The sequence below is a fragment of the Engystomops pustulosus genome, chromosome 2, assembly GCF_040894005.1.
Source record: "Engystomops pustulosus chromosome 2, aEngPut4.maternal, whole genome shotgun sequence".
In the NCBI taxonomy this organism is placed as follows: Eukaryota; Metazoa; Chordata; class Amphibia; order Anura; family Leptodactylidae; genus Engystomops; species Engystomops pustulosus.
Genome location: NC_092412.1, coordinates 43,058,318 through 43,081,137, shown reverse-complemented (window position 1 = coordinate 43,081,137; position 22,820 = coordinate 43,058,318). Strand labels below are relative to the sequence as shown.

The window sequence follows — 22,820 nt, the reverse complement described above, 5'->3', positions numbered from 1 at the left end:
TGACTCTGCTGATCTTTGTGGTTTATTATATAATGTGCCTCTTCTTCTGTTTAAAGAAAACCTGTCACCAAGTACAAAATGCTCAATAATAAATCTTGTTTCATTGTCTATATCCTTCTGATCAATAAGGCATTTGTTATTTTAGAACTCCATCCCTTACATGTGAATGGTTTCATAGTAGCCAAGGGGGCGGTGACCTCCTATATTCCTATCCATATTGAATAAATAACACAGAACTGCCCCCATGTCTAGTATAAGCGGTCCCCTACTTAAGGACACCCGACTTACAGATGACCCCTAGTTAAAGATGGACCCCTCTGCCCTCTGTGACCTCTGTGACCTCTGATGAAGCTCTCTGAATGCTTTACTATAGTCCCAGGCTGCAATGATCAGCTGTAAGGTGTCTGTAATTAAGCTTTATTGATAATCCTAGGTCCCATTACAGTAAAAAATTTTGGAACTCCATATGTTACAGGGGCAAAAAATTTTTTTGTCTGGATTTACAATGATAAAATATACAGTTTCGACTTACATACAAATTCAGCTTAAAAACAAGCCTGTGGAACCTAATGGAATCCTAAATGACTGTAGAATATTTTAGTTTATATAACATACATATAAATATAAACTAAAATATTTCATTTAGGATTCTGAATTTGGTTACACCCTTTAAGAATATTTCTTTTCAGTTCAGTTTTTCAGATGCAGTTTTTGATGACCAAACCAGGAGTGGAGAGAAAATAAAGGAGTAGTTACACTTCTTAATGATAAGTCCTCACCCATTATGGTCCAAACCTGCTTTTAGGTTCAAAAACTGCATCTGAAAAACTGAACCTGTAGCTGCACCCTCAGCTGTTTTTCGCTAGGCGACTTATATTGTTTAAGAAACGGATATCATATTTTACAGGGCATCTAAAACTTTAGAGAGTAACAAAACTTTTGACATAATTTTTTAAATTAATATTAGAAATAAAAAAATCTGATCCTGTGTCCTTTTTCTCCCCTGCCTTTCTTCCCTATTTAAGCAGTTTGTGTAAATCAGCTTTCTGTCCTGTATCCACTGACGGCTGAGATATAAAGGAACCTAATAAAGTGTCTAATGACTTAACTCTTTACAGACAGTCCCTATATACTGTAGTGTAATATCCTCCAAGAGCTGAATAATCAAGGTAGCCATTCACTAGGTATAGAAAGAGTTAATTATTAGTCTCTTTGTCTGAAGTTCAGTTTAGAAGTCTTTTAGATATACTGCTCACTGCAGGAGAAAGAGCAGGAAAAATGCACAGAGAAGCTGCTTTACTTAATGAAGTATATGACAAAGTTTAGTATTATTACATACACCATTCATTTCTGATATGAAACAAACATTTCTTCATAGGTTTAGTTACACTTTAAACATTATTTTATTTTTAGGTTTCACGTTCTGTGCCAATTCTACGTTTTAGTTTCCAGAGCTTTGTTTTCTAGTCCATATCTTAAAATAGACCACTGCATCACTAGGGAAAATTTAGGAACCAGTTAAACACAATCCCTCTGTTTACAATGGCCATGGGTCAAAATATTTTCAGTGCCATAAATACTACTAAACCAGCTCATCACAATGTTTAGCTCACTGGTCCACCATTATTGCTGAGGTGTATTAAGTGATGGGCTGTCTAGTAGCAACTCTCTACAGTACAACTAGGGTACCACCAGTGCCGGCCTAGGTTGCTATCTTGTACGCTTTACAGAAGAAGCCCCTACCCACCTCATAGCTTCCGACAGTCCATCTTTTAGGACAAGTCTGATCTGTTTTTTTTTTTTTTTTGCCTTACTTTTAAAAGTTATGACCATTAAAATTTCCTTTACCTTAATTACCTATTTTAAACTTTATTAGTTATGTCTACCGTATAGTTCATGGTTTATACAGGTTGCTACTTTCTAATGGCTACCGAATCCTTTTCTCTACAAAGTTTAAAATGAGTGGATCTGTAAAGTGACACAGGGTACAACCATAGCACACATTCCTTTAAGGGGGTATGCAACAAGTTTATTGCGGTCTGGAGTATATTTGCTAGGATCTGTAAAGTTAGTCACATGACACATTACCCATGACCAACCAATTGTACAACTTAGGCTACTTTCACACAAATGTATGGGGGACGTACACTCACCGGCCACTTTATTAGGTACACCATGCTAGTAACGGGTTGGACCCCCCTTTGCCTTTAGAACTGCCTCAATTCTTCGTGGCATAGATTCAACAAGGTGCTGGAAGCATTCCTCAGAGATTTTGCTCCATATTGACATGATGGCATCACACAGTTGCCGCAGATTTGTCGGCTGCACATCCATGATGCGAATCTCCCGTTTCACCACATCCCAAAGATGCTCTATTGGATTGAGATCTGGTGACTGTGGAGGCCATTTGAGTACAGTGAACTCATTGTCATGTTCAAGAAACGAGTCTGAGATGATTCCAGCTTTATGACATGGCGCATTATCCTGCTGAAAGTAGCCATCAGATGTTGGGTACATTGTGGTCATAAAGGGATGGACATGGTCAGCAACAATACTCAGGTAGGCTGTGGCATTGCAACGATGCTCAATTGGTACCAAGGGGCCCAAAGAGTGCCAAGAAAATATTCCCCACAGCATGACACCACCACCACCAGCCTGAACCGTTGATACAAGGCAGGATGGATCCATGCTTTCATGTTGTTGACGCCAAATTCTGACCCTACCATCCGAATGTCGCAGCAGAAATCGAGACTCATCAGACCAGGCAACGTTTTTCCAATCTTCTACTGTCCAATTTCGATGAGCTTGTGCAAATTGTAGCCTCAGTTTCCTGTTCTTAGCTGAAAGGAGTGGCACCCGGTGTGGTCTTCTGCTGCTGTAGCCCATCTGCCTCAAAGTTAGACGTACTGTGCGTTCAGAGATGCTCTTCTGCCTACCTTGGTTGTAACGGGTGGCGATTTGAGTCACTGTTGCCTTTCTATCAGCTCGAACCAGTCTGCCCATTCTCCTCTGACCTCTGGCATCAACAAGGCATTTCCACCCACAGAACTGCCGCTCACTGGATGTTTTTTCTTTTTCGGACCATTCTCTGTAAACCCTAGAGATGGTTGTGCGTGAAAATCCCAGTAGATCAGCAGTTTCTGAAATACTCAGACCAGCCCTTCTGGCACCAACAACCATGCCACGTTCAAAGGCACTCAAATCACCTTATTCCCCATACTGATGCTCGGTTTGAACTGCAGGAGATTGTCTTGACCATGTCTACATGCCTAAATACACTGAGTTGACATGTGATTGGCTGATTAGAAATTATGTGTTAACGAGCAGTTGGACAGGTGTACCTAATAAAGTGGCCGGTGAGTGTATATACGGCCGACATATATATGGCGAATACACGTCCCCCATACATGGCAATGGGCTCACGGCACCCTACCGTTCAGTAGCCGGGATAAAGATAGGATGTCCTATCTTACCCCATAATACGGTGCCCGGCCGTATATTGCTATGCAGAGGGGCAGGGTCGAGCGCTGCTCATTCCCTTCTCCTCTCCACGGCACCGATGTATGCCGGCTGTTCTACGGTATGGTGGGCATCTTGTGAATGTATCCTTAATTTTAGATACACGAAGTAGCTTTCAGCAGACCCTAACTGCAAACTTTGGGATTGTACCAAACTTTGCTGATTTGGGCTTCCCAGGATTAGGTGTTTTGTTTAGAAGTTTGGGTCTGGGCTGCCGCTGGCAAAGCCATGAGGTCAACAGAAGCGATGATCCTATTTAAACAGTTAACACCCGCGATCAATTCCCGTAGAGTGTTCGGGACCCGGACCCTGACCGATTTTTAAAATTCAGGTTTCCAGAGCAAAGTAGAGGGCTGCTGCAGGGGAATGTTTAGTGTCAAATTATTTAGACAAAATATTTGCCCTCACTTCTAGGGCCCAGGTGTTCCATGGATCACTGCTGTAAGCCCCACTATATAAAGTAACTACCAGAACCTACTGTGCAGGTGCAATATAGTAGGCCTGCGCAGAGTGCACAGGAGGAGCAGAAGGAGGAGAAAATGATATTCATCTTTATTTAGATAGTTCCATCATATTCTGTAGCGCTTTAGAAATCACGGGGAGCATATGCAAATAAAATTACACAAAAAGTAAAACACAGGAGTGTGGAACAATAGGAGTGAGGGTCCAGCTCGCAAGAGCTTACAGTCTAAAATAAAACGACATATAGGGACTTATTTACTAAGGGTCGCGCTACTCACTTTCGTTGGATTTTGCTAATTTTTCAGGGATTGCTCGGCTGTCTGCGCTGGGATTGTGTCACAAGTGATTGGATTGTGACTCAGCTGCGCTGGCTTCCATGCGACAGAAATCGGGGGATGGGCCATCGGATGCCCCGACTGATGGGGACTGAACGCGGGATTTAACTTTCAAATTGTGTTGCATGCCATGCACTTACATGCACCAGGAAGAAGAAGGTGAAATCCGGCGGAGCTGAGCGGGGAAGCGACACATGCAGGATATCAGGAGCACAATCTTAGTGAGTTGCGGCACAGTGCATTATCGTCTGAACTCCGCGAACCGGGTAAGTAAATTCCCCATAAAAGTGGTTTTTAGTAATTGTTACATGTCTAAAAGTTCCAGTACCATTTTTGCAGTTCCGTTGACCATCTTAGGTCTAGAGGTGGCATCAGGTTGCCTGTACATTGCTATTGAATTAATAAATCTCTGATTTGAAATCATCTCTGCAACCAGGTAATCAAATTTCAACCAATGGAGCAGAAGCTATGGTGCTTTAACTGGCAGGTGAGTAATAATAGTAAATCTTTAAACATTGGCCATTTAGTTTTTAAATGGGATCATGGACTATCCAGGAGGTGAGCTATATTATGGTGCCCCATCTTCCCCATCCAGTAGGCAGTGGTGTAACTAGACGCTGTTGGGCCCCAGTGCAAAGAACGTGCCAGGCCCCGACTATAATGTATGGTTTATAGTAATAGTCTTCTCAAATGGGAAGTGACACCATAAGGGCCCCCTAAACCTCTTGGGCCCCTGCCAGTAGTAATATATCAGGCTATTTTTTTTTAGAAAGTGGGTTTTCCATGCAGTATCTCATACTGACATCGGATGTGAAAAGGCGCTTGGTCCTCCTTTGTGGCAGATGACTGTGCTCCTGATGTTTTCCCTATCTTGCTGCAGGTGGTGCCTGAGGCAAGAGGCTCAACTCGCCTCATGACTGGTGCACCCCTGGGACTGCCCCTTTAAATAAAATGTATGTAGTGCAGATATTTCCAATCACTTTTGATTCCACTCATGTGACATAGCCTGACATATAGCCTGATATATTTGTACATTTAGGTGTAAAGCCATCTGCACTGCAAATGATTTGTTCTTCTCTTTATCCCATTGACCTGTGACTGCATGCGGAGGATATATAACTGTTTGCTGTACACTTCTTATTGAAGCTGACAAATACCATTATTGGATGTGCGCTATGTTATTTTACAGAAGCCAAGGTCACAATGAAAGAGAGATGAGTTTTTTACTCTTTGGCTAAGAATCTTCTTTTTTTTATCACATTGATATTTTATGTGAATTTCCCCATAGTGACAAATTTTATATCGATTGTCTAAGCGCTTACTTTATGTTTTCAGTATCCTTTTACATTTAGATGTAAGAACTCTCATAACTTCGCTTTCAATGGTATATTATAAAAGAAGATCTAAAGTAAGACATGTGGCATCTAAAGGGTTTCTGACAGATCCTGCACCGCTCAGATGTTCCATGAGGTCACGGGACCTGCTTTGGCCAATGAACATGAGGTATCACTTTTGTTGACCACTAGAGGTTGCTTTCTTTTTTATCCCCTTATCCAAGGAAACCGCCCACTGGCCTATGTGACTCCCGTGACCATGCAGACCTTTTTAGACGGACCTTTCATACTAGAACCGGAGCGGCGCTGGAACCACAAGCCGGAGCAGGGTAAGTATGCCTTCTCCCCCACCCACAAATACTGGGAATTATGTCATTTCTTGTAATTTCCAAATGTAATACTCACAGATTTGTTAGTTCTTTATAATTTGTGAAGGCGTTATCTGGAAGTGAACGTATCTGGTTTCCTTTCAGAGATCTGGAATGAAAAGCAAAATCAGATTTTCATATAGCAAAATGGTAAATTTATTTTCCAATAACTTTTTCTTTTGGTTGTAATCTCTATTCTATAAATGACTGTAACATACATAACTCAATGGAGGAATTTATCATGCCACAGGGGACAGATTTTGGGCGGATGTAAGAAGGCTTTTAGACCATTTATTTCACTTTTCCGACTCACTAGAGAAAGGGGTATGGTCTTCTCTCGAAAAGGGGTGTGGTCTTTGGAAAAGTGTGCATGCCTGGCTGGAAAGTGGTCCCTACGCCAAATAAATTAGAAGGGTGCACCACATTGAGGCCTATTCAACTTATATAGTACTCTAATAATCTTCCTATTCATAGTTGTCAGTACAATGTTTTACCATGGAAACAATCTTGTTTTCTTCCATGGTTGTTCTTCTCATAAATCGATGGGCACAAAGATGCTTTTGTCATAACCTTTTACCAATCCACAGAATTGAATGGGGTTTAACCCCTTGAATCCTCAGAAATGATCATTATAGTGGTCCATTGCTCCCTACAACTATATTCAGAAGCTACGGGAATGGAGTAAAGTGAGAACTGTACTCCAAACAGGGACATGGAAACCCAATAATTGCTGGTGACTCTTCATGTTTCATAAGTGATATGTTAGGGTCCTGGATAAAAACCTTTAAACCGTTAACGACTTGGCCATTTCTGATGCAACCCATTTTTTCAAATCTGCCCTGTGTGGGTATAACTTTGAAACACTTTAACACATCCAGGTGATTTTGACACATTGTACTTCCTGTTAGTTGAAATATTTGGGTGATATGTTTTGCTTTTATTTATGAAAAAAATGGATATTTGTTGAACATTTTGAAAAATTCTCTACTTTCGAAATTCAAAATGTTCTACTTTTCAGACACATAGTTATAAAACCAAAATAACTTGATAACTGTCTGCAATGTTCACATGGTTTTTCATGCGTCTTGTCATTTTTGTAGAATGTTATGAGGCTTAGAACTTAAGGTGCAATTTTTCATATTTTCATAAAAGGAATAAAATCCTACTTTTGAGGGACCTGCTCAGATTTCAAGTTACTTTCAGAGGCCTAAATAATAGTAAAAACTCATCAATTACCTCATTATAGACACGACATCCCTCAATGTATATAAAACAACTTTTACAGGGGTTTAAACAAAATCAGATGCAAGTTTTCTTTTTTTAATTCACACACTCTTAGTGCAAAAAATACCAAAACACAATCACAAAATTTGAGTATAACAATGCCTCATATGTGGTGGTAACCTGCTGTATAAGCACGCAAAATTGTATTGAAAAATGAAAATTTTTGGCAAGTTTTCAAATTTTTTTTTATAGTGTTCCTCAAACAGGTCCAATAATGTTTCCTATATATTGTACAGATTGTTATGGACGCTGCGAAATACGAAATATGTGGAGTTTGTTTTGTACTTTATTATGTACGTATAGGAAATGGTGGTGTTTTGGGGGACTTTCACTTTATCTAATTTATTTTTATTAAAAAACTTGATCGCTTATAAACTTTTTTTTCTTTTTACAAGTGACCCGAGAGGAGATTGCACATCCCATTGGCGCTCGTCTAGCCCAGGGGCTGCTGTAGGAGGATTGTACACCCTGGTAAGTGTCACGGGGAGGTCTGATCTACAGGGGAGGAGGTGGACATTCCCCATACATGCATGTAAGGGGTTAACACCCGCAGTCGGAGGACTTTCCAATAATGTAATAGCTGACTCCCGATTGTTCTGCTTCGTTTCCAGAAGCAGGACGTAATAGTACTGAACGGGTCATCAAGTCACTGCTGCCCCCGCTGTACTATTACGTCCTATGTCAGTAAGTGGTTAATAACTTCTGTAATGCAATGAACAAGAATTGTAAACCCTGAAAACTCTAAAATCAGATTCAGAGGAATTAAAAAACACAGGATTTGGATCATTTAAGTGGTTTCCATATCTACAGGAAATCCTCATCAATGTGCCACTTACTGCAGCTGGAGATGGAGACCGAAGTTTTCTAACAAGCCACCATGTCAAGTGACGATCTCAGCTGGAAAACCAACTAACTCCATACTGGCAGTCCTACGGCCACCTAACTACCTGCGGGGATGAGTGTGTGCAGCAGATGCTACAACGATGCTAAATGGTTAATATCATGCATATTGAAACACTACATGCATGTTTAACCACCCTTTGCATCTATATGTTTTCATGCCCTCTCTACACTAACCCACAACACCTAATTTAGGGGAAAAAAATGGTCTAAAACATACATGTAGCAAGTATGCTAATTTTTGGGGTGACTATTTCTGCAAAATGATACTTGCACTATTTATGTGAATTTTCATAACGTTTAATGGGGCCGCTCAATTAGGAACAAAGGATAAAGCTTAAGCCATTCATCAAATGACAACGTCTTACTATAATACATGGAAGCAGCCACATTAGCATCTGCAGTTTTTCTATGTCTCTTATCATTTATCTCGAATTATGTTTCTTATGACAGCACTGGGACTTAAAGAAGGCCTAATCAGACTCATGGTTCTAGCCTGAAAATAACATTGGCCCACATTTACTAAGTACAGTGCAGCCTGTACTATGTGCAGTTTGCCTGTGTATAGTGCAGGGGGCGCCAGATTCAGGATTTCTGGCCCCCATTCTTCATGAATCTGGTTCGGTTGCTCATGGAGTGAAGTCTTAAGTGAAGCTCTCCCTGCTGCCTCTAAACTTGACACATCTCAATGAGTTCTGACTATTCTCTGCTCATTTTCACTTGACTTTGGATAAACTGGTGAGATTCCACATAAAAGAGGGATTTCTAGAAAGGGCATTTCATCCCCTAGGGCAGTGGTGGCGAACCTATGGCACGGGTGCCAGAGGTGGCACTCAGAGCCCTTTCTGTGGGCACTCAAGCTACCACCCCAACACAGAGTTTGCCAGCTAGGACTCAAGGCTTTCTCCTGTGATCCAATATAGCCCAGGACGTGCCATGCTCAGCGCTATTTGGCTGCCAGGACCACAGGAGATATTTTCGAAAAAAGGAGAGTTCACGTGGAGCGCTATTGGAAATAACTTACCCAAATTATGAAATATACCAATGTTGAAACCAAAATAAGTTTATCAAAGAATTTAATTTTTTAAAAACAAATAAAAAGTAAATAAATCTTACAGACAAAGTCCAAATGACGCGTTTCGGGTCGCAGACCCTTTCTCAAATACAGGACATTTTTTTATGTCCTGTATTTGAGAAAGGGTCTGCGACCCGAAACGCGTCATTTGGACTTTGTCTGTAAGATTTATTTACTTTTTATTTGTTTTTAAAAAATTAAATTCTTTGATAAACTTATTTTGGTTTCAACATTGGTATATTTCATAATTTGGGTAAGTTATTTCCAATAGCGCTCCACGTGAACTCTCCTTTTTTCGAAAATATCTCCACTTTCTCTCCGGACCCTAGTGGGATCCCGGCGCATTAGAGTTGTGGTAGCTGCATATTTGGTATACCGAACCCTAGAATTGTACCTGTCAGAAACCGATATAGATAATTAAAACTCTATAAAGGATAACCATCTTCCGATACCTCATCGCCTGGAACACTTGGACCCTCCTCTATTGTATATGCTTAAAAACCAAGAATAAACCAGGTGAGCACCCTCTATTCTACATTCGAATCACCAACGCTTACCAAACGTTATCACCCGAGGCGCCACCCTCCGTGTTTCCTATTTTTGTTTCCCTTAACCTTCAGGACCACAGGAGGAGCAGGAAGGGTTGGATAGAGATGGATTGTCATTGGAGCTCCTGCTCTGGGTCCCCTGATCCTTCCTTCTCAGGGGACCCGGGGGGGAAGCTACAATCCAAATTTTTCCATCATCTTTCTATTGTATTGGTGAACTCAGGACACCAATACGATTAGAAACCTGAGACACAGCAGGGATCAATAAGTTACTGCTTAAAATGTCATGTTAGCACTTTGTGACATGTAAGTGGGTTTTGGTTGTAGATTGGGCACTTGGTCTCCAAAAGGTTCGCCATCAATGCCCTAGGGGACTAGTGGTTTAATGGGGTAATATCCAAAAAAAAAGTATTTAGACAATGTAGGTAAATTGTAAATTGTATTACAATATACTTTATGTCACAGCAAACTTTTTTTTTTAGGATTGTGGCAAACTTGATTTGTTCCTATGGAGAAAGCAACCTTTTAATCACAATTACAGTTTAGATAATCTCCATAAGTGCCCCCATCATGTCACAGCGGCTGTCCGTGTGGCTGAAAGGTCATTCATTATACTGCCAAACACAGACAAAAATCCAATAGCAAATAAACTAGTCACAGCGCTTCGGGGAATTTATTTTGGTAAGTGAAACAAGGGAAGGCGTTTTCTCATTAAAGTTACGTTGATATTTAAGGAACACAAACCATAGAAGATACACAAATAAAAACGATTTGTACAGTGCCTCGCTTGAAGGGTTTGGAAGGCGGAGGAATACAAATTAAAAGCGGCTCATAGCCGGTCGTGAAAATTAAGAGAATAATACTCAACTAACATTGGTCCATTCTATTTTAAATAATGGAAGCTCATTATGGTGGTGCGACTTTAGACTTTTCCTTTTGCATAATTTAATCAAAGGTTGGTCACATATCCCACCCAATGGGAATCAGGCTTTGATTTGCGCAACATATGGGGTGCAACTTGTGATGGCAATGTCATGATGAATTTTAGTCTGTATTTTAGTCCAAAAATACTGGTGCATCATTTAGTACTGTTAAAGCATATGACTATATCACAATTCATATTCTGTGCTTAATTCAGGGGTAATAGTGACAAGTTACTATTACTAATTTTAATCATTTTAGGGGTGTCTACCATATCCACCAAGAGTTATAATCTGCTAGAAGCATGTTGTAGAGAAGTGCACTATGATTTCCATCATACATTTATAATTACTATCCATTATGTTACTACCTTGCCTGGTATCCAGGAATATCTAAAGTGAGTCAAGGCAGGCGTGGCCTCCCGGGGCTGAATACAGCAGCTCATCCCCATGCTTTCTCAGCATTCAGCAGTAATGTCATGTGACCAGTGTGACATCATCACAGGTCCTTTAGCCTCCTAACATTAACAAACTGTACACCATGCACATATGTGACCACATGAAATCACAGCATGCCTGCATGGACTTCTACTCCTCTCTATGCCTCCATGCAGGCTGCTGTGATTTCATGTCGTCATATATGCACATGGTGCACAGAAGGACCAGCTTCGGGTTTCAGTAGGCCCCTGGGCAACAGAACCTCTGTGGGCCCCTTTGCAGTGAACTCATGTGGCAGTATTAAAAGTTCAGAAACTAACTAAAATATTCCTTAGTTTATCATTCCTAAACAGCATTGTCAAGGTTATTTTATAAACAGCCCCCTCACAGTTCAACTATATACAGCCTCCCCATGGATTCATTGTATACAGCCCCCTCACCCTTCACCAATTGCTGCTAGCCTGCTGGGTACTAAGATCCAACTGTGTGGGCTCCCTTCAGTAGCCATGGGCCCCGACACTTGACCAGGTGTGCCTGATGCTGGCCCTGGTGTGAAGTTTGCTAATGCTAGGAGGCTAAAGGACCTGAGAGGATGTCACTCTGATCACATGACATTAGGCCACGTCCCTGACTCACTATAGACATCCCTGGATACTAGGAAAGTTTATAACTCGGGTTATATGGGTTTCTGAACCTGCCACTATCTGTATTCATGAAAAATGTGACAGATTTCCTTTACGATTGCCATTCAAACCACTACTCTTAATGAATTCACGCCTATGTGCAACTTGTATAAAAACATGCTAGCAGCAAATTCTGAAAACAGAAGTTTATGTGATCTTTAGATTAAAGGAAATCTACCATAATAATATAGTATGATAAACCAGGGGCACTTTATTATAGTGACTGTGGTAAATTTCTTATATTTGTTATCCATGGCCACCCTCCTTCTAAAATCAACTTCTTATCAACAAATTATGCTAATGAGCCTGAAGGGCTTCTGGGGGTGTTATCGGAGCCCAGCCTGTAACAGTGTGCAAGGAGCACACTGAAACTTCCTCTCCTGCTCTGAGATAAAAACAGGTAGATAGAGGGGGGAAGTGCTGAGGGAGCAGAGGGGGAGACAGTCTAACAGCTTGTGAAGATGCAGCATGGTGGGGTTTTGGTAATGCCCCCCAGAGCCCTTTCTGGCTTATTTGCATAATATTAAAAGTTGATTTTAGAAGGAAGGAGGCCATGTATAACAAATATAAGATCTGGGTCTATTAGTACATGCCCCTGGTTTATCATTGTTGATTTTGATGGTAGATTTCCTTTAAATATGGTAAACATCTGCCTATATCCGGAAATATCTGGAGGTTGACTTTTTGTCTGAACACGAATAAGAAAAATTAACATAAAGGATCAGGGAAAATGAAGGCTTAGAGTTTAATTGCATGGGGGGTTAAGGGGGGGGGGATAACAGACAGGAAAAGTGACACTGAAGGTAATTGGTCTAAGTGAAGGATTCTGACTTTAAAAAAGTGTAGGCAGCTGTGTGGGACTGACAGATACTATATTAGTCTCAAACGTGTTGTTTTTTGGCTGCTCTGCAATGAAGCACATAAAAACCAAGCAGTGAATTATGTGAAGGAATGGCAGCAGTTTTGGATTACAGGGATCACTAATAACCAATTTAATAGAGTACACCCTTAGACTACATTCACATGAACGTTTGGGGGACATATATACGGCTGTAAATTTGTGTTTACTGTACGGTGCCGTGGCCAGAAAAAAAGAGAGAGCTTGCTTTATCTCTGGACGTAAGAACAGCTGTGTGGCTCTATTTTCTATGGAGAGGGGAGGGGTGAGCAGTACTTTTGTCTTCTTCTCTCCAGTGCTCCTGACGTGTGACCGCCCGGCTGTAGCTGGGTGGGCACACGTTCGTATGAAAGCAGCCTTAATTTGATTACATACAACAGATGTGTCAGGTAAAGGTATATGGAGACTGTGATGTAGTGTCCTGTCATCTGTCAATCCTTAACCTTACATAACGTGGAGTAACCTTAGCTCCCAGTGCCCGGCCAGGCTAGTACACGCCCCAGTAGCCTCTGCAGTTAATTTACATATGACTAAAATAAAGTTGGGTTATGTTCCAGGATTATTAAATTACAGATTAGGGCAGAGACAGGCAGGAGGAATTTACTATCACCATCTACTTCTGAAGGTAGATTCCTCATGGTAGGTTTCCTTTAAAGAGAACCTGTCATCAGAAATTGAACTCAATAACCGTTGCCAGTAGGTTGTGAAGCAGATTAACACCTTCCAAATCATGTTTCTTTCATGGCTCAGTGTGGTAGCATCGTTCAGAAAAACAACTTTGAAGTGAGTTGTAACTTGGTTGTATAAAGTCATGGAGGCGGAGAGCTCAGAATTAAAGTCAAGCTCTCCTCACCTCAGAATGAAGGAAATCTGGTTAGTGATGTGTCTGGATGCAGGAGCATCAATTACAGTGAAGAGGGCATTCTGAATTGTGTAAAGCTTGACTTCAGTGGTAAAGTCTCTGCCTCCTTGACTTTATACAACCAAATTACATGTCACTTCAAAGACGATTCCATCGCGCTGCACCATGAAATAGACATGATTTAGAAAGTGTTCAGCTGCTTGATGACATACTGGTAGCAGTTTTTAAGGTCAATTTCTGCTGACATGTTCCCTTTAAACAAAATGTGACTCCCCTGCATAAGTGCAGCACTGTATACTGAGTACTGCACAGAGACAGATACACACACCACATATTGAGAACTGTGAGCTAAAAGGTAGGTATTGGTTAATTTATTGACTTTGACAGAAGTTCACATAAATATTCATCCTCATGTGTGGATGAGTATGACAAGTTCTCCCTGAAATCTTATTCTGGCTCCATTATAATGCAATAGCGGCTTATACAATGTAATGTGCACATATCCCACATCTATTTCCCCTCATTTTATGCTGATGACAGTTTTAATGTGATGTCTAGAGATCAATTGTAAGAGTCCGGAAACTGGACCAGAATAAGGAATTGCTTAATAGTAATTTATGTGCATGCACTTGGAAGGAGACATAGTAAGCACAGGGGAGAGGGATCGCTAAATGAGATGATCCACTACTAAACAGGGTTGTCACAGATGAATTACTAAAATTAAGACACGGTGGTAGAATCAGACGGATGCAGACGTCTACTTACAAAAGTGTTACATTGCTTGACACGTACGGGACTGCTTGTAAACTGGCCTCTACACACTCCAGCTCAGTGTCTTTGCACTCACAAATGTCTGGGAACTGGGAGAGACCTAGAAGCAATGGACAGTAATCATTTTCACTAAATGGTCTGTTGTAATGTACAAAATAAACATAAAAAACTACTTTTTATATCGTAACATGAAACTTAATCTCTATAATATTGTTAATTGGTAAGATAATTGAATAGCTACAGCAGTATGAATGGTGTCATGTGTAGAGTACAGCGTGAGTATTTCATTAATTTGGGTATCAATGAGATGATTAAGAAATAAATACATGATAATGTGATAAGTAGTAACCTTTGGAATACACTATAATAAGTAAAGAAGCGTCGATTTTGCCTTTATCGGCTCTTTCTTCTGTAGTAAGCAGTGTATCCGAAAACCTTCTGAGCGTCGTCCAGCTCAGACAGATAAGAAGGAAAATGAGAAACCCTTTTCATACTTAGAGAATATTTCCCTCGATGATTCAGCTCTCTGAGGAGATTTGACAATCCAGCGACTGCAGGGGCATAACTACAGGGGTAGCAGCCATAGCAGCTGCTATGGGGCCCAGTGTGTCAGAGGGCCCCTTCATCTGGGGTATTGGATGTGACTATGCTGTATCTGTGATGTGTATATGCTCTAAATGTTTATGAATATGTAATGTAGATATATGGAACTGTATGTATGTGGGTATATGCTGTATGTATATAGCGAGTGTCTGTATTTACTCAAATCTTTATACACTCAGGTTCCTTTATTTCTCAGCTGACAGGACAGAAATCTGATTTACACAAACTGCTTAAAGGGAACCTGTCACCAGCCGCACAGCTGTTAAACACCCAATATAGGGTCTATTAATTTTTTTTACAGGCATGTCCTTATTATGATTCTGAGTCGGCCTCTCACTGAAATATCAACTTATATTCACGGGCAGTTAGCAGTCAGGGGGCTAGGGATTGGTGTAGGGCAGTTGTTGACCTGATACCTGCCCTGCCTTTCGGGTCTCCCCTTCCTCCTGCACTTTTGTTTCAAATCTCGGAGATGTGCCGTGCACTCATTAACTCCTTTCCACCCCTCCGCATATCCAGAGGGAGAAGAGGGACCCCACAATACATATGCACCACCATCTGTACACTTCGGCACTGCATACCTTTGCCGGGGGCGCATGCGCAGTGCGATTTTCTCCCTACAGAAAAGCTCCCTACCAGTATGTGGTGTGCTTGGTTTACAATCCTTGATCCTCATGGTAGATGTCCTTTAAGTATAAAGGTTTTAGTGGCCACGGAGAGACCTCAAACAGGGCAATTTGGGACACTAAACCACTGGTCCATAAGGACCCCTGGGTAGTTTTGTGTGCCAAATTGACCTGAAAGGTCCCTTTTTAAATTGGCAGAAGGTGGGACCTGCATCTACCTCGAAATCTATGGTTCGCTGACCTTCTTCCCACAGTTGAGCTGAATGTTTTTTTTCACGAAACATGCGCTGCCGCTCTTCATTCATGCCGGAGACTGACTAAAATATCCCAGTGTGTAGACTTGGCTATTGTATTCGCTTCCATAGAGCAGAACTAAGAGTTGCCACGCAAAGTCACACAGGCCGCTGGAAAGGGGTCTTTGGACTTTTGTTCTTGATATGGGTTTCATGTTTTTGACATTTTTTGTAGATATTTCATAAATACACAAGATGAAAAAAAACCCATTGTAGAACCACTGCAGAACTTGAATCAATATAGAGAATATAGCGGAATAACAGCTCTATTATTTGTGTAGTGGTTGAGTTGGATATCTGCAGCTTTTTTTGGGTCATTGGGACTCGGAGTATAGTAGCGCAGCTCACCCACTACACATAGAACCACTACCAGTGTCGGACCCCTATTATTTTCATATTGATAACCAATCCTATGGTCAGGTCTTCAATATCAATATGCTGGAGAATCTCCTACACTACAGGAACATGGGAGGTGAGTGGTCAGCTACAGGTGCAGTGTATTATATTGGTATTACATGACATTTTGGGGGTTTTGCAGTGGAATAAGACTTATACTACCTGGGAGCATCATATATTCCTTAGTTGTGGATCTGCTTTGAAGTTTGTGGTAACTTTCTACAAACTCCAGAATTCCCTGGCGCAGTCATAATTGATAACAAGAAGCGATGACAGAGTCTCCACATGCGGATATAAAACTAGTCTATATCTCAGACAATAATAATTTCCCAGGATACTCGTCTCTGGCTGAGCTACAGATGTAGGATGAAAAGCTTGTTTTTGTTCATTGAAAACTTCCGTATATTACAGACATTTTGACAGTGACAGAATGTAACAGAGAATGGGAATGAGAAGATAACAATGGATACTACTGGACCTGTGCACATCTAGCTGTATATACTTAGGTAATAAACATTCCATATTAATTGAATACCCTTTTCCATATGAGTGTCTAATACCTGAGTGAAGTTGCCCCCCCAATCTTGTTCAAATTTAACAAAAATAGGTGTCAAACGTTTGTGCTGGTTTTGCAGGTTTGTGTAGCAAAACTTTTCGTTTGTGCAGCTATCGTTTTTAATGTTTTGATCATTTTTTTCCTGCGTTCATCAGTTTATTCCTTCCAAAGTACAATGGGGCACATTTACTAAGGGTCCTGCGGCCGCACTTTCGTCGGATATACCGTCGATTTCCGTTTTGCGGCACATTTAGAAGAGGATTTTGTAGCATGCGATCGGATTTTGCGCATCAGCGCCGGCTTTCATGCGACACTAATCGGGGGAGCGGGCCGTCAGACGATCCGACTGATTCGGACTAAGCGCGGGATTTAACTTTGAAATTGTGTCGCCAGCCCTAGCACTTAGATGCATCGGGAAGAAGATGGTGAACTCCAGCGGGCCTGAGCGGGGAAGCAACACATGCAGGATATTGGGCGCATGATCTACGTGCATTCTAGTCGGACATTCCGGATCGGGGATCGCGGAATGATTTGGGTAATGTGGTGGTGGTGGGGGGAGCTGGTACTGAGGACAACCTAGGTTGCAATTATAGTGGCATATCATTGACATCAGCCACAGGGATTCTTGTTCTTCATGGTAGTACAGTCGTCCACTACTCTCTGTTTTTAATATTAGGTTTTAGTGCAAACATACGTTAAAGTGTGTGCAATAAGGAGTTAAAGTGTAACTAAACATTTGCAACAATTTCTAAATTTCAGAAATGAAAAGAGCAGGTGAAAAAAAAGTAAACTTTGTAAAGTTGTGTGCCCTTTTCTACTCTTTCTCCTGTAGTGAGCAGTGTATCTGAAAGCCTGAAATTCTGTTGACTTCAGACGGATAAGGAGGCTAATCTGCAACTTAGTGAACATTTCCCTTGATGACTCAGCTCTCTGAGGAGATTAGACTATCCAGGGACTGTCTGTAAAGAGGTAAGTTATTAGTACCTTTATCTCTCAGCTGGCAGCGAATACTGGGCAGACATTTACACGATATACACAAACTGCTTAAATAAGGTAGAAAGAAGAGGAAAAAGAACAACATGAGATCAGATTTCGTTATTGAAGTGTATTACTATTTCCATGTGCAGTATTCATTTATGAAACTTGTTCAAAAGTTTGCTTTGTATGAATCTACAAAAAAATCATTAATTGATTAGGGGTGTGGCTTAGGGGGGATCGGTGCGGGATCGTTGTTGGGGTGACGCCATTTTGTCCCTCTTTCTCTGGGACAATGCACATGGATGTACATAACGTCATCACTGTAGAAAATTACAGGGACCCCCAGAGAATCGGAGCAATAATGGGTCTAACAGGCAAGAAATGGTTATTTTTGTGTCTTCTAACATCTTCTGCTGTTAGCTCCCGCAGTTTTATAGGAGATTCATTCTCTTCTTTCTCTCTGTATATCACAGCGCTGGAAGTTAATCCATCAGAATTTCATCAACCACTGTGGTCTGCTGCTAGTTATTAACACTTCAATGACAGACATTATTCATTGCCATAAAACAGGTGATGATCATCATAAAATCCTGAAGATGTTTCAGTTCATTCATCATGGAGACCAGTAGGTGGCAGCAGGAAATCAGTGACATATAATGTACGGTAGTAATAAGCTGCAGTCACTGTTTTCCTGTCTTAGCTTTTACATACTAAACATTTATGACTTCACAATGCAAAGTAAGTTCTTATATGTTGTTCTCAAAATCCATATTTGCCAAGGACGAGATACATTAGAGCAACAATGAACTGTATTCTTATTGATTTAGATTATTCGATATATGATTTGTAAAGCGCTACGGAATTTGATGGCGCTATATAAATAATGATTATTATTATTCAATTAAAATAAATCAAAAGGATACCACAATATGTGAAAGGGATAGCAGGGACATTTTGTAGCTTGTAGCTTGAAGATTCTCTACTGTTATCTAAAGGGAACCTGTCACTACCATTTCCCCCTCTTTTCTACTATTTGCACTCTTAAAGAAGGGTATAAAATATCCTTTTTGAATTTCTGCTTTTATCTTACTGTACCTATAAGAAGCATATCAAAGTCATGTGTCAATGGAATGAAAAGAGTCAATTTTTGCTGAGACATAGGGGGTCATTTACTAAGGGCCCGATTCACGTTTTTTGCGACGGGTTAACCAAATTTTCAGTTTTGCGCCGATTTTCCCTGTATTGCCCCGGAATTTCGGCGCACACGATCGGACTGTGGCGCATCAGCGCCGGCATGTATGCGACGGAAATTGGGGGGCGTGGCCGTAAAAAAACCTGACGGATTCGGAAAAACCGCCACATTTAAAAAAAAAAAGTGTCGCTCGACACGCGCTTACCTTCACCCACGATGGCTCGGTGAACTCCATTGCGTTCCGATGCTCTTCAGCACAGCAGAGAACACCTGGTGGAGGAACTACCTTAGTGAATCCCGGCCGGACCCGAATCCACCGCAGAGAACGCGCCGCTGGATCACGAATGGACCGGGTAAATAAATCTGCCCCATAGTTTTGAGTGCAAGTGGCAGATATAGATTGAATTCCCACTCATGTCTTTAGCTGACTCTTCCTCTGTTATATAGCACACAGAGCCAAGATCATGATGAAATGACACCAGCAGCATGGTTCTACGTATTATATTGCCCTGGATATTGCTGTCTAAAGTTATGCTCCCCCTCTATCTGCTCAATCATTTCATCCAAACAATTTTCAGCTCATCTGCAAATGATTTTTTTTTTTTGTAAAGCCCGGCCACCTCTATATTACTTTATAATCTTGGACAACCCTTTTAAGTGGTGAGAATACTGGCGACAGGCTCCCGTCAAGTTATTTCATTATTTTTTTGAAGACTCTCTATTAATGAAGATTATGTGACAATCCAGAAGCTTTCAAGTCCAAGTGAATCTCATTTACAGAGCACAATCTGCTCACCTGCTCTTACTCTTTAACATGCTGAATGCAGATAGGACATGATACAATCTGCTCAGCTCCTAATGTTCTATAACAGTGGTGGTGAACCTATGGCACGGGTGCCAGAGGTGGCACTCAGAGCCCTTTCTATGGGCACTCAGGCCATTGCCCCAGTACAGAATTCACCAAACACTGAATCCTGCAGTCCCAGGCAAATTAAGAGATGCTGCTCTCAGCGGTATTCGACACTTCGTTGGCTGTTTGGAACTGTGGGAAAAGTGAGAAGGTTTTGACAGAACTGCATTATCCTCCTGCTGGACTCACCATTCTTCCTTTACAAAGAGACCCTGGAGAGAAGCTACAATGATAATCTGAATTTGCCCTCCTTCTTTGAACTGGTGGCCTCAGGCGGCCGATACAATTGAAAGATATGAATGAACAGGTAGCAATAAGTTACTGTTTAAAATTTCATGTTGGCACTTCACGGTAAATAAGTGGATTTCGGTTGTAGTTTAGGCACTCAGTCTCTAAATGGTTTGCCATCACTGCTCTATAACATGCTGCCTGCAGAAAGCACACTAATTATAACATGCACAGTTCCTCCTGCTCTACAACATGCTGCCCGCAGATAGTACACTATGTACAATCTGCTCAGTTCATTCTGCTCTATAACAGCTGCCTGCAAATAGGACACTATGTACAACATGCTGCATGTAGATAGGACACTACATACACTCTGTTTAGCTCCTCCTGCGCTATAACATATTGCCTGCAAATAGGAAACTACAATCTGCTCAGCATCTCATGCTCTATAATATGCTGCACTGTGTACAATCTGTTCACCTCCTCCTGCTCTATAACATGCTGCCTACAGAAAGGACACTATGTACAATCTGCTCAGCTCCTCCTGCTCTATAACATGCTGCCTGCAGAAAGGACACTTTGTAATATCTGCTCAGCTCCTCCTGCTCTATAACATGCAGCCTGCAGAAAGGACACTTTGTACTATCTGCTCAGCTCCAGATGCTGCATGTAGGTTGCATTTTCATTGTGACAGGTTCTATTTAAAGGAATTTTGCTGTAGTTTTGACAGATCTGAGTTTGAAGCTATGCCAATGAATTATAATAGTGCAATATAAATTCTGTGAGATCGAGCACACGAAGCTCCTTGCCCCTTCTTGATCCTCATACAATGATAATTATTTTTAAAATCTCTCAAGGCAAACAATTGACTCATGAAAATAAATTTGCCCCCGGCCTATGATCCAGTAACCCCCTGTTCTCATATTGACAGGCATCAACATCCTGGCCCGCAGTCAGCATCCACAGGCCTGATGGGAGCCAGTACAAAAAGCCATTCATCATTTTCATGTGCAATTTCATTCAGTTTAAAAATAAAGATTTTCTCAAGTTTGGAGTCATATCTGGAGCACATTCCTTTTCCATTTCTTCTGCTGGATATTTTGGGATAAATTGCCCCGAGCAAGGAGAATAAGAATAGCATTATGACGATAGTACATAGGATTTGGTGAAACTGAATAAATTGTTCGATTTTTTTCTGATGATATAATAAATACAGAAGATGTTAAAAAGTTAAAGGAAAATTTTCTAAATTATGTTGAGAATTTTCAAAATATGGGGTCCACTGAAGAAAGGATCTTCTCTAGGTCACGTAGAGAAGCTAAGCCCCTATTTATGTCTTCATCAGTTTTGACCACAGAATGCTGTTCCATACAGAAATGTCAAAATGAAGGCTTTTATAATAAAGTCCAATTAACCCTATAATAATAATTCTTTATTTATATAGCGCACACAGATCCTGCAGCGCTGCACAAAGCATGTCAAATTGGTCCCTGTCCCCATGGGGCTCACAATCTAAACAACCTAACAGTATGTTTTTGGAGTGTGGGAGGAAACCAGAGGACCCGGAGGAAATCCTCGCAAAGACGGAGAGAACATACAAACTCTTTGCAGATGTTGACCTGGGTGAGATTCGAACCTAGGACACCAGCACTGCAAGGCCCTATTAAAGGTAAATGGGATATTCAACAGAACCAGCACCATGATGTGTCCTAAGACATTTTAATAATCTTCTTAAAGAAGGACTAAAGAAAGAAAGGCCATTACAGAGTATTAGAGGTCCCTATGGTGGATGCAGTGTCTGACATAAAAATTAGCCCCATATAAGCCACATATATTTAAAGGTTTAACCATTTGGTAATCACATGTTTACGTTAACTAAAAGCCAAAAGGGTATCACTCGTGACTGAGTTACCAGTGGGGTGAGCGTTCAAACCCCAACTTTTAAAGGCCAAAAAGGATGTGATCCGTGATCAGGTTACCAGTGAGGTGAGCGTTTAAACGCCAACCTTTACAGGTCACAAAGGGTATCACCGGTGATCAGGTTACTATTTGGATGAGCGTTCGAACTCCAACCTTTATGGGCCAAAAAGGGTATAACTCGTGATTGAGTTACCAGTGGGTTGAGCGTTCAAACTTCAACCTTTACGGGTCAAAAAGGGAATCATCTGTGATCAGGTTACCACTGGAGTGAGCGTTCAAACCCTCAACTTTATGGGCGTATCCAGGACCAGATTGGAGAAACTTCTCTTGGGTTCAAGCCTCAACATAAAATTTGGACCCAACCCCCAGAATTCTTGAGTCCGATAGAGTTTATTATGCAGAAGGGACTTTTACTAATTTTGTGTAGGTAGATAGCAGGATGAAAATATCCTTTGTTAGGCTCAAGTTACTCATGCCATATTCATTCTTTTGTATTAAACAAGAAAAGATAAAACTGCAGGTGATGTGTCAAGACACAAATAAATAGATAAGAAATACTAAGAGTTATAAAAAAAGTTCAAACTATGAGATACTTAGAACCTAGTTTACTTTCCAAAATGTCTTGATCCCTGTGCGATTTTCCTACAAACAAGACCAACTGGGGGTGCGGTTTATTCCAGGTTTCATTTAAAGAGACCTTCCCTTGATTTGAGATGTTTGT

General features: G+C 41.0%; 1 protein-coding gene across 2 annotated transcripts in view; it reads right to left on the bottom strand.

Annotated features, from left to right (window-relative positions):
* The window catches only part of RXFP2 (relaxin family peptide receptor 2), a 252,882-nt gene that overhangs the window by 48,204 nt on the left and 181,858 nt on the right, over positions 1–22,820 (bottom strand). The window contains exons 4-5 of one of the 2 annotated variants that reach the window (XM_072134377.1): positions 14,392–14,497; positions 6,056–6,127 (exon numbers count right to left, since the gene is read on the bottom strand). In XM_072134377.1, coding sequence (XP_071990478.1) covers positions 6,056–6,127; positions 14,392–14,497 — 178 coding nt within the window. The remainder of the gene's footprint in view (positions 1–6,055; positions 6,128–14,391; positions 14,498–22,820) is intronic. The other variant, XM_072134378.1, reaches the window with a different exon arrangement.